The sequence below is a fragment of the Cherax quadricarinatus genome, chromosome 19, assembly GCF_038502225.1.
Source record: "Cherax quadricarinatus isolate ZL_2023a chromosome 19, ASM3850222v1, whole genome shotgun sequence".
NCBI classification, from domain to species: Eukaryota; Metazoa; Arthropoda; class Malacostraca; order Decapoda; family Parastacidae; genus Cherax; species Cherax quadricarinatus.
Genome location: NC_091310.1, coordinates 41,239,452 through 41,253,365, shown reverse-complemented (window position 1 = coordinate 41,253,365; position 13,914 = coordinate 41,239,452). Strand labels below are relative to the sequence as shown.

Here is a 13,914-nt window from a genome sequence, read left to right as displayed (position 1 = left end):
AAAAAGGGGAGGATGGGATAGGGAAGGGGGGATTGGAGGGTAATTGGGTTTGGTCTGAGGAAGGAGACCAACAGGTCTAATTCCTCAGACCAAGAGCCTCTTCACCACGCTAAGGAGCCCCCCCTTGAAGAGGTTCAACTCCCAAGTATATGAAAACATTTTCTTCCACACTCCCTCTCCCATGTGATATCCAATTTTTCTTTATCTAAATCATTAGATACCCTCATCACCTTACTATTATCTATGTTCACTCTCAACTTTTTACCTTTACACACCCTCCCAAACTTCTCTAACCTTTGCAACTTTTCTTTAGAATCTCCCATAAGCACAGTATCATCAGCAAAAGCTAACTGTCAACTCCCATTTTGTACACAGACATATACAGATATTATCAAAATTAGCAAATATCCACCGTACCGATACTTTAGTGCATCCAGTTGAAAATAATACACAAATGTAAGTAGTAACTGTATTTATGATTAAGACTTTAATTAATCAAAAGGTAAAAGCCTTATACTATTTAAAATATATTGGAAAAATATACTAATATTGTCTAATATAACAGAATTGTTAAACTCAAGAATGATTCCTGATTGCTATGTGGAAACTCTGGAATCTACGTGTCTTGGTCATCAATCTTGGGAGCCAAGAAGTATTGTATCTGGCCAATGTCGCCAATAGAATACTCAACAACTAAAGGGACATCCGGTGACATTGAAAGTGAAACCTGTGAAGAAAATCTTGTTAAAACACAATAGAGATTAATGTAAACCTTCATGAATGCCACTTCAGCACAATATGATCAGCCATATACACACCAAAAAATATATATATTACAAACATATATCATTATTTAACATGTTTATGAATATACATGATAAAAGAAAACAAAGTTATACTTGAGGTGATAGTGGAGTGGCCTTTGTGAACATGTTGAGATAACGACAAGCAAAGGTTAAAGTGACAGGCTCCTGCATTTCAATAATGACAGCTTCTTCCTCCTTGTCAACACTTGACGTTTGTGCAAGCTGAGGATAAAAAGTAATACAAATGACCATTTCTATATAATCAATACAAAATTCAATCTAATAATTTAAGAGCATCTATTTTGTGCTACTAATACCATTTTTGTATACATCTGAGTTACACAAGGCATTAATTTGATTACCAGATATCCCAACTTCAAAAACCAAAATCAGCAATATCTCAAAAAAAATCAACCTTACTCTTTCACAAAACTAGACTACATATCCATGCTGTACTCCATTAATATTAAATAAATGTGATAATTAATCCAAAGAAAAATGAAAATGGAACAAGATTTCCACAATAAACAAAAATACATTACCAACTTAAGTACTAATTCCAAATCAGTCATACAATACAGGTGGATATGTGGAAATAGAAATGCATGGTTGTGAGTGAGGGGTAAGGGGTTAGTGAAAGTAAAATATAAATCATAGTGGATGCAGTAGGTTAGCTAGTTCTAAAATGTCACCAACAAAGGAGGGACTAAGTGAGGTCAGTTAGTATTGAGGTGGTGTAGGTATCAGAGGTGAATCCCATGTGCATGCTGATAAACAGAACAATCTGTTAAGATATGGTAGACAGTTTTAACAGAACAGCAATATTTTCCAATCCCCCCCCCCCCCACTAATAATTTAGCTTTTTAGGAGTTTAGCCAGAATAAGGATCTAAACTGAGCTATTAATACAAGTTTCAAGACACCATTTTTAAACTAAAAATTATTTTTCTAAATCAGATTTTTTTCCCTTCAAGATTGCCAAAACCAGCCTATACATAACTAAATTCAATATTAAACTAGTCAGGCCAACCTTACACAATAGACAGAATAAAGGAACAGTACTTTGCCATGAAATTTGGTAAAACTAGGTTGCTAAAATTTCATGAAAACATGAACACTCCTAGACCATTTTAATTCACCAGATATGCATGTCAACTAAAGCTAAAACATGAGATGAAAGAAGCCTACTTACCTTGATGTTTCCAGTGCCAATGTCACCAGCAGCAGAAAACTTTACACCTTCTTTTGAACAAGCAATTACAATACTTTCACCAAAATTACTGAGATCCCTGCAGATGCGAGCAAATTCTCCTGAAGGAAGTTTGATCACACATGCGTAATCAGTTTCCTGTAAAAAGCCAATCTATTAATGTCTCCCAAGTAAATTTAGAAGAGTAATAAAAAAAAATTATCACATTGTAAGTTGCCACATTTGGCTCCACTTTGTGGTCAGCAAGAACGGAGCTTCTACACAAGACGGGCAGCAAACGGCAGCTACACTCTGGTGGTACCCTTCTCATGAACACCATTCATCCAAGATACTATAGTTTATTCCTAGGATGAAGTCTGGAACACGTTCAAACAGCATAATGACACTGATGATAAAGTCTAATCAAATGAAATTACTGGCACACAGATGGCTCCAATTTCATCCTATTTTCTATTTGCAAGTCTCACAACAAAAAGGCTTGTAAATGAGCTGATGTAAGTAACGGCTATGCCTGTAAATTAAGGTAGGCACTCTTAACCTAACCCTGTAAAAACCCATGAGATAAAGAGAAAGCCCAATTTCCCATGGACTCGAAGGGCCTAGACTGCAGAACATGCTAAGAAATCTTAAATGGCTAATTAACCAAAACCAGAATAGCTAAGGACCCAGGCAAAATTTTATTTTACTGGAGCATATTAAGAGCTGGACAAAATCAACATTTAAAAGCAAATGAGATGGGGATGTGAATAAACTAATTTGGATTGCTTTTAATGCACTTGAAGAAGCAAGACTAACAAATGAAGATATAGCAGCAGAGAAAGGACTCTGGGCATACAAGACTTGCAAACACAGATCTACATTCATGTGCATAGCGCTCCGAATGTAGATCTATGTTTTTTTACACTTTCAAATGGGGAAAATAAAGGTCGGAGTGCTATGCACGTGAACGTAGATCTATGTTAGGACAGTTTAAGGGTTAAGAGAACAAGAACCATCTTTCAGCAAGAACCTATCAGACATACAGAAAAAGAAGGAATGGAAAAGCTGAATATAGAAGCATACAAAGTCTGCAATATGTACCATTGAGAAAATGAGAAACCCAAATAAAAAGAGCATAGAAAATGTATATTAGGAAAAGGGTTACCGTACTGATTTAAAACATATTTGTCAACAAAGGAAAGATTATCTAAGCAGAGAAATTACAAAGATAGAAACAACTGAAGCTGTTGTACCAGACAGAAGCACAAAGGGAACAAAATCATTCAGGACATTAAAAAAACCTCCAAATGTGAACCAGCTTGTGATGGACATGTGGGTCAGCAGATTGCCAGTAACAACAGCATGGTTGACCAGGCAAGCCTGGTCCAGGGCAAGGCTTCAAGTAGGAAAACCCATCAAAGGTATATAAAAGGCAAAGTGGAGGACATCAGCAAGAAAAAAAAATAGCAGTGAAAGCACTAACTATAATAGTTCCACTTTCAAAATACTATCAAGAAAAAAGAGCTATGCATACCACCATTAGAATCTGATGCCCCTAGTGCATACAGCAGAAGCAGCAACAATACTATTTGAGAGTACTGAAGCCAATGTACATGATGTTAAACATTAAAAGCAATTAAAACAAAATAATAATTTGGCATCAATAAATTTTAAAAAAATTGTTAGTGCATTTATGCTGCTGTTGCTAACGAGTGATCATTTTTTTTGCTAACATCAACACACTAAAATCTTAAGCTTTTACTTATCAGATTCCACTCATTTTTATCTTAATTCATAAAAATGTACTCTTTCACTAATATTTCTCATGGGTATACCAGAGTTTAGGGGTTAACACCAAACAGAACACAGTCATATCAGACAAAAAAGGCAACATTGGGTTTTGAAAGTTTAGTCACACACTGAAGTTTACCTGGATATTGTTACAAAGATACAGTAATTTTTGTACAGTACTCCCTAACAATGTGCTGTACATCACTAGATCTTAAGTTTTAAGTAAAATAAATTTTTTGCTTAATTAAAATAATGTACGAGGGACACATGCACGTGACTATTCACAAATTTTATCATTCAAGAGTTTTCTCCTTTTGGGAAGATAATGAACAATAACCCAGTATAATCATTTAAGCATTAAATCCATATGGTCATTTCTGGGATGACAGGTTAAGCAGATACATCCAACATTTAATTAACAATCTGGACATGAAAAAGATTTATGTGCAAATCCTGTATACACAAGTTTAAATAAATAAAAATAAATAAAAATAAATAAAAATAAATAAAAATAAATAAATAAATAAAAATAAATAAAAATAAATAAAAATAAATAAAAATAAATAAATAAATAAAAATAAATAAATAAATAAAAATAAATAAATAAATAAATAAAAATAAATAAATAAAAATAAATAAATAAATAAATAAATAAATAAATAAATAAATAAATAAATAAATAAATAAAAATAAATAAATAAAAATAAATAAATATTTTACATATATATTTATATATATATATATATATATATATATATATATATATATATATATATAAAAAAGGAGAAAAAGCAAGTTGTACAATACTCACTGGAATGCCTAAGTGATCTTGATCAAGATTCATAAGTTTCATTTCATAGTCAGACACCTTTTCCTGACTGGGTGACTCAAATATGAAGGTAACAGTGTCTGCATTGTCTTGTGCTTTCATGGTGATGATGTCATCATTAGCAGCACACTTCAAAATTTTTGACATACTGAAATAAAAAGTAGTTAAATAAACCTTAAAACAGCACAATTACCACCACTTCTCATCACATGTCATTGGGGCAAAAGCAATGCAGGTCACAAAATGGTCAAAGTACCAGTACATGGTACAGGTATATGCAAAATCTTTACCTAGTTCCACACAAAAATCAGGATGTATAACTAGTAAAATAAAGATTACAGGCTAAGTCATAAAAATTTAATAATAGTTACTACAAAATTTGATAGTTCTAAGCATATTAACACTGCATGCAAATACAACAAAATAGAAAAGTTAAGCAATGTTGCCACTTTTTTATTACAATGTATAGCAGGGGCATTAAATTTTTCAAAGTGAGCCACATGAATAGAAACCAGTTAACCACAAACATTTTACTGACAATGGTGATGCAGAGCAAGTTAATTACTATACAAGGTTTATTTGATAAATAAAAAAGAAAAGTTCAGGAGTTGGTTTGGCCCTGCTAGACTGGTAGTTCACATACTTACCAATTAGTAACTACAGGAGCAGCTATGCTTGTGATGCATCTTGCTTTAATACATGTAATTTGTTCACAGCAGATTTTAAAATTTCCAAATGGTTGTAGCACTTACTACATCCTTTTAATTCATTACAGTGGTCTATCACACCAAGAGAATTATTCTAGTATCCTTGAATCTCCATTTTTTCTCAATTTACAACCATAACTAGTTATTCCTGTTGTGGATAGGAGAAAACTCTCAATATTTGTCCTTTTATGACCTGTTATGTGGTTGTCATCTCTTCCTCCTATCAGCCTGCATGGTTATCATTAGTACTTTCAGCTCTTCATAACTTACTTTTTAATTCAACCACTTCGTAGATCTTTGGACTATTTCTAAATGATCCATTTTTTTTTTTAGGTGTGGGCAACAACTCTGCTACACATTTACCTCTTCATATAAAAGTTATCAAGCCATTTTGTTTATATGATCTAGAGACAATTTTTTGTTAATTCTTAGGTCCTGCTCAGACACTTTCAAAATTTTATCAGTTGATATTACTCTTGTAATGATTAACACTATTATTTACCATACCTAATAGTTTTGCATCTACAAGCATTAGTAATTACAGTGGTACCCCGAGTTTCGAACCTTCTTTCCAGAGGGCTGTTTGAGTGCCGTTGCTGAGCGAATTTATTCCCATAATGAATAATATAAATTAGATTAGTCCATTTCAGACCCCCAAAAATACACTTACATACATAACTGGTTGAGCTGGGAGCAGTTCGAAACTCGGGGTGCCACTGTATTTATTCTTACACGTCCAGTTAGATGGACTATTCCTGGAAGTGGAAAAACTCAGTGACTGCACTCTGGAGGGGTGGAGATAATGTTGTTCAGAAAGTTATCCAAGCTGTGATGCCAGCAAACTTCTGGGAAGATAGAAACTGAATAGCTGAAATTGTTTCTTTTTCAAGTCACCCCACCTCAGTGGGAGTCGGTCAGTGTGTAAAGACACTTATACAAATTAAAAATAGTATTGAGGCAAAGTAGAGATCCTTGTGGTACTCATTTGTGACATCTTATGATGACATTTTTCCTCTTAACTGTTCGTTTCTCAAATTCCTCTCATCTGTTTTGAAGTTTCAAAATTAGTATCGTATGGAACGTTACCCAAAACTTTTATTCTAAATAAATACAATCTGCCCATCCATTTTTCCTGAATGTATGACTATCATAATAGCTTAACTGCCTAGAGATATACAGGAACTTCCAGACCAATTGCCTGGAGTTCATTTGTCACTAGGTTATTCCTCTGCAAGTGTTTTCACCACTAATGACTTTGAATGAAACCAGTCTAGTTTTAAAGGGTCTTCCATGTCACTTTTATTGTCAACATATTTCACATGTTAGCCATGATGCCACAGACTTCAAATACTGTGAAACCAGGCAGCGGCAGCGGCAGCAGCGACTTCCAAGCTCCGTACTTTTCTCCAACTACCAGAGCTACCAATGCTCCTATGATGACCTAGTTACAAGCAAAACTGCACTACCCAACGTAGCACCCAGAATGACCAAAGATTACCAACAGTGAAACCTACAAATCGAAAAAATAGAGATCAAAGGAAGACTGCAAACTAACCGTAAGCAACACCCCGCTGCCAGCCGAACAACGTAACCCTAAGCTTTGTATACTACAACTTCTTCTTAACTACAACAATTCCTGTAGTATTATGAGGCGCAATCTAAGAGGAAACAGCACCAAGGCCAGCAAGAAAACACCGAAAAATCAACTATTCAACAAGTGTAGTCAGGAGGACGCCGGCCCAGCAACCACCCCACTCAAGGCCACACCACAACAACAACAACAAACATGGCTGCCGCCAGCCCATCCTCCCCTCTCTTCCCCGGATTCAACCTACCAAGTAGTCTCTCAGGTATGACCAACGATCCAGATACCCTAAAGTCATGCATCTCCAACTTAGTTATTGAAAATATGAATCTTCGAGAGACGCTAGCAAAACAAGACACCAGGATGACAACTCGAAAACAAAATCCTCAGTCTTGAACAAAAGTTTTCAACACCAGGAACGACTAACTGTGACAAGACCATCCAGACAGTCATAGATAGCCATACCCAACAAATAATATCTCTTAATACAAAGGTTGAAGAAGCAGTAAAAGAATGGAAGAGCAACTTAGATAACCAGTTCAGTGACTACTTTGCTCTCCAAGAAGATAAAACTGAACAAGATAAACTATCGGACGCAGTAATAGTTAACAGTCCACTTTTTCCCAGTGATATGAACCAAACAAACAGTAAAGAAATTACTCTGCAGATCATAAAGGACCAAACAAGTGTTATTGTACCAGAGTCAGAAATAAAAGAAGCCAGGTTACTAGCATCCCATGGTAGAAAAAGTGTTATGCTTAGATTCCACTCACACGACAGAAAAAAAGACTTAATTATTGCATCTATTAAAGTAAAGAAAGAGGTCTATATAAACGAGTGTCTTACCAAAAAACGTCAAAACCTCCTGTATAGAGTCAGAAAACTTAAGCGAGAGAATAATGACACAATACACCAATGCTTCACACGGGATGGGAAAATTCTAGTTAGGAAAACAAATGTAGGTCAACTGTACACAATCACGAACGAGAATGATCTATCACGATTTCTCAGGGATACCAATCTTACAGAGAATAACTAAACAATGTCCAACTAAAAAGCCTACGTAGTGTAGTGTACGTTTTGCTCCATTATTGTTCAAATTTCATTGTACAATCTCTTAGTAATTAAATAATCAACTACCTCATTTTGTGATTTTACTAGTAAGCATAGGTCACCTTATGTGATTTTGTTATTTACTATTGTTCGCTTAAACATTAGCTGAATTGATACTTTCTCTGTCCATATTACTACCTCATATTTTTTTTTAAATACTATCAATTGATATTACTTACTAAAATTAATAAATATCATTTTTACTAAAATTTCAATTTACTCTTAACAATTTTGACATTTAATAACCATTACTTGTCTAATTACCTTTACCTGTTTTAATACCACATTTACTATCCTAGATTACTCTTAATTACCTTGTACTGCCATATAACCTCAAGTATAACTACCAGTGCAATATTGAATGAAATAAACATTACTTTTTCACTTTTTTGTAATCATTATTACTTACTAAAATTTTATTAAACACCATATTTACTACCAGTCAATTTTAATTTTGTACATTAAACATTATTTTATACTTCTCATAACATTTTGTAGCCAAATTTTCAAGTTTTTATATTCAACCCCAACCTTTATATTATCCCTTGTACCTGTGTACCTGTCTACCCTCTTACTATCATATTATAATCAAGACATTACCATTGTTATTTTTTTACTATTATTCTTTTGGTACTTTAATTGTGAATTTTATTTTGTCAATTTAAATCTAGGTATAATCTTGATCTTGTCAACAACCTATACCAGACTAGTGCAATTGCAAGTACCATTTCAAATTGTATTTTTATATTATAAGTTTATATTATAATTCCTACCATCTGCCCATTTAACTTTGCTTACCATTACTTAATTTTAGTCCCTTATATGTTTTCTCCTTTATTTTAGCTTTATATAACTATCCTAGTTTATATATTCACAATTGTTAAAATAATCAAGGTGCTATTCTTAGGTGCTAAAGTAGAATAAGTTCACAATTTTGCCATTATATTCCAAAGCCTGATAAGAAGGGCAAAAAAATTGTATTATGAGAACAGATTATCCAATTTACAAGGTGATATAAAAAAGACCTGGAAAACCCTATCAGAAATTCTGGGAACAAAAAAGATATCACGAAATAGCGAAATAAAATTAGCAAAAACAGATGAACCCCAACTCCCACCAACAGAAACAGCAAACAGACTCAATGATTTCTTCTCCACTATAGGACAAAACCTTGCCAATAAAATCCCAAGCTCAGATACCCCACCAAATGACTACCTCACCGGCAACTACCCGAACACACTGTTCCTAGCTCCGACTAACCCATACGAAGTCTCCCTTATTATCAACGCACTAAAAAACAAGGCAGGAGATTTAAATACCTTACCACCCCTTATATACAAAAAAGTGTCACAAGTGCTATCACCAATCATTGCAACACTCTTTAACAAATCCATTGAATCCTCCACCTTCCCTACAGTACTCAAAATAGCAAGGGTCACCCCGATCCACAAAGGAGGAGACCAAACAGAGTTGAATAACTATAGGCCAATATCCAACTTACACCCTCTCTCAAAAATCTTCGAAAAATTAATTCATAAACGAATCTACTCCTACCTTATCTCCCAAAACATACTCAACCCCTGCCAATTTGGATTCAGGCCTAATAAAAATACTATTGATGCTATTATACACATGCTAGAACATATATACACTGCAATAGAGAAAAAAGAAGTCCCACTGGGGATCTTCATTGACTTACGTAAAGCTTTTGATACAGTTGACCATGACTTGCTCCACGTAAAATTGTCACACTATGGTATAAGAGGGCACTCCCTCAACTACCTCAAGTCTTACCTCAGCAACAGAAGCCAATATGTGTACGCAAATGGGGCAAACTCTTCTGCACAACCAATTACAGTTGGTGTCCCACAGGGAAGTGTCCTTGGCCCTCTTCTCTTTCTCCTATACATAAATGACCTTCCAAATGCTTCGCAATTACTCAAACCCACACTATTTGCAGATGACACTACATACGTCTTCTCTCACCCGAGCCCAGTCACGCTAGCCAATACTGTAAATACCGAATTACAGAAAATATCTACCTGGATGAGGACTAACAAACTTACACTAAACATTGACAAAACCTACTTTATTCAGTTTGGTAACAGAGCTACAGATGTCCCTCTTAACATAATGATAAATGGATCACCTATCACAAAACTAACAGAGGGAAAATTCTTAGGAATCCACCTTGATAATAGACTCAAATTTCATACACATATACATCAAATTTCTAAGAAAATTTCCAAGACTGTAGGCATACTATCGAAGATACGGTACTATGTTCCACAGTCAGCCCTCCTGGCCCTATATCACTCTCTTATTTACCCCTATCTCACCTATGGAATTTGTGCATGGGGCTCAACAACAATTAACCATCTCAGACCACTAATTACCCAACAAAAGGCTGCAGTTAGAATGATAAATTCTCACTACAGGCAGCACACTCCACCAATATTCAATACACTAAACCTACTCACCATACAAAACATCCATACTTATTACTGCACCTATTACATACATAGAACACTTAACTCTGATATTAACCCTCCCCTCAAACATCTCCTTGCCAACCTCAACAGAACACATGACCATAACACAAGGCACAGATCACTCTTTGATGTTCCTCGTGTCCATCTCACACTATGCAAAAACTCAATGCACATAAAAGGCCCTAAAATCTGGAATTCATTACCTGTAAATATAAAAGAAACACAACCTGTTTATAAATTCAAGTCTCTTCTCAAAGATTACTTACTCACCCAAAACCAAATAAATACTGAATAACTGAACATTATAAATTGTATATCTTAAATGTTTCTCACAATTATATCACATAAATGTTAAACCTAAAACCCAATCTAACTTTATTATTTTTTAAATACACTACCTAACAGAATCACTACCTAACTGAATGCAACCATATGACCTGTCTTTGTAATACTCACTTGTGCTTTATAGTTATCTGTTTACATTAATGTTTTATCACTGATTTCATCATTGCTTAGTAGCAGCGCTGTATAGTCCTTGTGGCTTAGCGCTTCTTTTTGATTATAATAATAATAATAATCATTGCTTAGTTAATCTTAAGTTAATTTTAAGCCAGCCCGTAATGCTATGCATAGTATAAGTGGCTTTGGCATACTGCTCTTATCTGTATTTTTTTTGTACCTCTGTATGTGTGCACAAATTGGAAATAAATAAATAAATAAACTGTCAGGTCAGCAGAGTTAAACCGGCTATGTTGCCCCGTGGTGAAGGGGAGTCAGTCAGACACGTACCCTCAGACAGACAGGACATAAGACTGCAGACTGGGCTTCCTACCACCTTTATTCTCAACACACCAGTATAATCGTCTCAGTGACTTATCATTCATTTATTCTCCACCTAAGAACCATTTCAACATTGTGTCATTTTCCTTCCTGAAGTGAAATCTTAAATTTTCTAAAGTGGATAACTCGATCTCGCAAACATTCTTTTAAAACCCATGGTGCTATCTCATGTGGTCCTACAGCCCTTTTTGTCAACATCTTGTAATAATTTCTTCATGGCCTCTTTAGCTATTTCAATATGCTCTTGACTCGCTTATCCATTTAAATAAAAAATCCAGTAGTATTTTACCTTTGATATGCCTGTACATGCAAAATATTTGTTAAGCAACATGTCATGCCCCATGGCCTGGTGGCAAGAGCTCTCACTTCACATGCTGAGGGTCTGGGTTTAATTCCTGGCAAGGGTTGAAACATAGGGTGTGTTTCCTTACACCAGTTGTCTATGTTCACCTATCAGTAAAATGGGGGTACCTGGGTGTTAGTCAACTGGTGTGGGTCGCATCCTGGGACAAAACCGACCTAATTTGCTCGAAATGCTCTGCATAACAAGCAGCTTTCTATACAGTAGTATGTCATTGTTGTCTGCTAGGCCTGGATACCCTGCACATGTACTTGCAGAAATAAAAAATATTTTGAGATGCAAAATAAGTATTGCATGACTGAGCACCTACAGTTCATTGGCCAATTCCAATTTGCTTTTAATAAGAGCTCTCCTAAAATTGATATACCACACTGGCTGATATCTCCAAAATTAACAATTTACAAGATAAATAACTAATATTGCCATAGTATTGGGTGACCAATTATAATAAATGGGAAGAGTTAATCCCATTGGGCTCTCTATTACACCAAGGAAATGGGAGAATCTGGTTCAATCTGAAGGAGGGGGCAGGTTTAATTCCTTGAATCAAGGGCCCTGCACTGGCATTAATGCACCTCCCTGGAAGGGCGAGAATGAAACTTCCCTACAAAGATTATACTACAAACACTTAAATATACACCCATGAAAAGGTATATAAAAAAATGACTAAAACTGTGGACAGACAAGAGTGGGTGCTACTTTAGTGTGCGGTCTACCAGCTCATTTACACTTTAGCGTGCAGTTAGGTTAGGTTAATCTAACCTAACTACACACTAAAGTGTAAATGAGCTGGTAGACTGCATACTAAAGTAGCGCCCAAAAGTGACGTAAAAAATGCATGTAACAGTCACCACCTTTACCAAAGTAGACGACTGGCCAGAAGTCTGATGCATTCCTACTGGCAGAGTTCTCACACAGTGAGAACTCTTATTTTTATTAACTCTTATTTTTGTTTTAACAAGTCACTAAACCTGCTGCCTGATTTTTGTTATTTATAAAATTTGGGCCTCACCAGATGAACTATACATAAGAAAAAAGGACATGACACATTGTGTAGCCACTGACTGCCTTAAAACTGAGTAATGAATGCTGCACACAAACTGGTTTGGCACAAGATGAACAACCACTTCAATCACAATTTTGCATGGGTATACTAGATATAATAACACGCAAATAATTTTGGACATGTACTAGGCTGGGAGCAGTGTAGCCTAGTTTATTAAGACGTGCACAGTGAAGACATTTTATACCTATTAGATAAAGCCTTAATTTTCTTTGCCCCCCCACCCTGAAAATAGGGTGTAATCTAGTTTATATCTTCCTTGAGATAAATTCAACCACACTGGATTTATTAAGCATATTTAATGCAAGACAAAGTGGCTCAACTGACAGCATACTCAGTTCACATACTGTGTCCAAAGTTCAATCCCAGGCACGGGTGACACGGTCATCTTACACCTGCTGTGTCTGTTCACCTAGGATAACCCTCCCCCCAAAAATAGTCATTGACTTATTTCTATTGTGGGTGGCATCCTGAGGAACCAAATTAAAGCACCACAATAGGAATACGACAGACAGCCCAAGATGACGGAATGACTTTCTTTGGGTATCTTTTTTTTTTTCTTTATCCCGGAGGGATAAAGAAAAAAGTTTATTAGGGTCTCAAAACCATCCCACCCACTATTCAGCTTGTGTAAACAAACCCACATCACACACCTGGTAAGATCCATGCCCATTATAAGGTTTCTGTCGCATCTGTATTTGTCAAAGCCCTCAGCCCGTAGGTTGACAGAGACCAGGGACACATGAGAGTTATCCATGGCCTGAAGTTGGATACCAGAGTCTGCACAGTCCCATGACGCTTCATTCAGCAGCTCCTTGATAGCATCCAGCACCTTCTTCAGCAAACTTCCTTGGACAAGACGAGCCTCAAACATTTCGGTGGATTTCAGCTATTAAAACGACGAACAGAGGAAAATACTTCCGCGTGCAGCTTTCCTACGTCACCCCAACACGTTACCACCTGCCTCTATGTTTTCGCGCGTTATACAATGGTTCAACAATCAGAATTTGCGGGAAGGACTGTCATTGGTGGAGCCTCCTGCCTCGCACGCTGATTGGCTCTCCACACTCAATGTATGAAAACCTATAAGATTAAACGCAACAGCAAAAAAAATAGTACGCTTAAAGTATTTCCAGTGT

The 13,914-nt window shown here is 35.7% G+C and overlaps 1 protein-coding gene across 1 annotated transcript; it reads right to left on the bottom strand.

Moving 5' to 3' along the window:
• Positions 1-455: 455 nt before the first annotated feature.
• Positions 456-13,800, bottom strand: PCNA (Proliferating cell nuclear antigen). Its single transcript, XM_053776148.2, has 5 exons — positions 13,429-13,800; positions 4,597-4,762; positions 1,998-2,153; positions 900-1,028; positions 456-727 (listed from the first exon to the last, which is right to left on the bottom strand). The coding sequence occupies exons 1-5, from the start codon at positions 13,647-13,649 to the stop codon at positions 617-619; spliced, it is 783 nt and encodes a 260-aa protein (XP_053632123.1). The 5' UTR covers positions 13,650-13,800; the 3' UTR covers positions 456-616.
• Between the last annotated feature and the right edge of the window lie 114 nt (positions 13,801-13,914).

Excerpts from the sequence above, each read along its gene's own strand:
- PCNA (XM_053776148.2), bottom strand. The coding sequence starts at position 13,649 with ATGTTTGAGGCTCGTCTTGTCCAAGGAAGTTTGCTGAAGAAGGTGCTG. Across the intron at positions 4,763-13,428 it reads ATGGGCATGGATCTTACCAG|TATGTCAAAAATTTTGAAGT; the intron begins GTGTGTGATGTG and ends TTTTTATTTCAG. Across the intron at positions 728-899 it reads CCACTCCACTATCACCTCAA|GTTTCACTTTCAATGTCACC; the intron begins GTATAACTTTGT and ends TTTTCTTCACAG.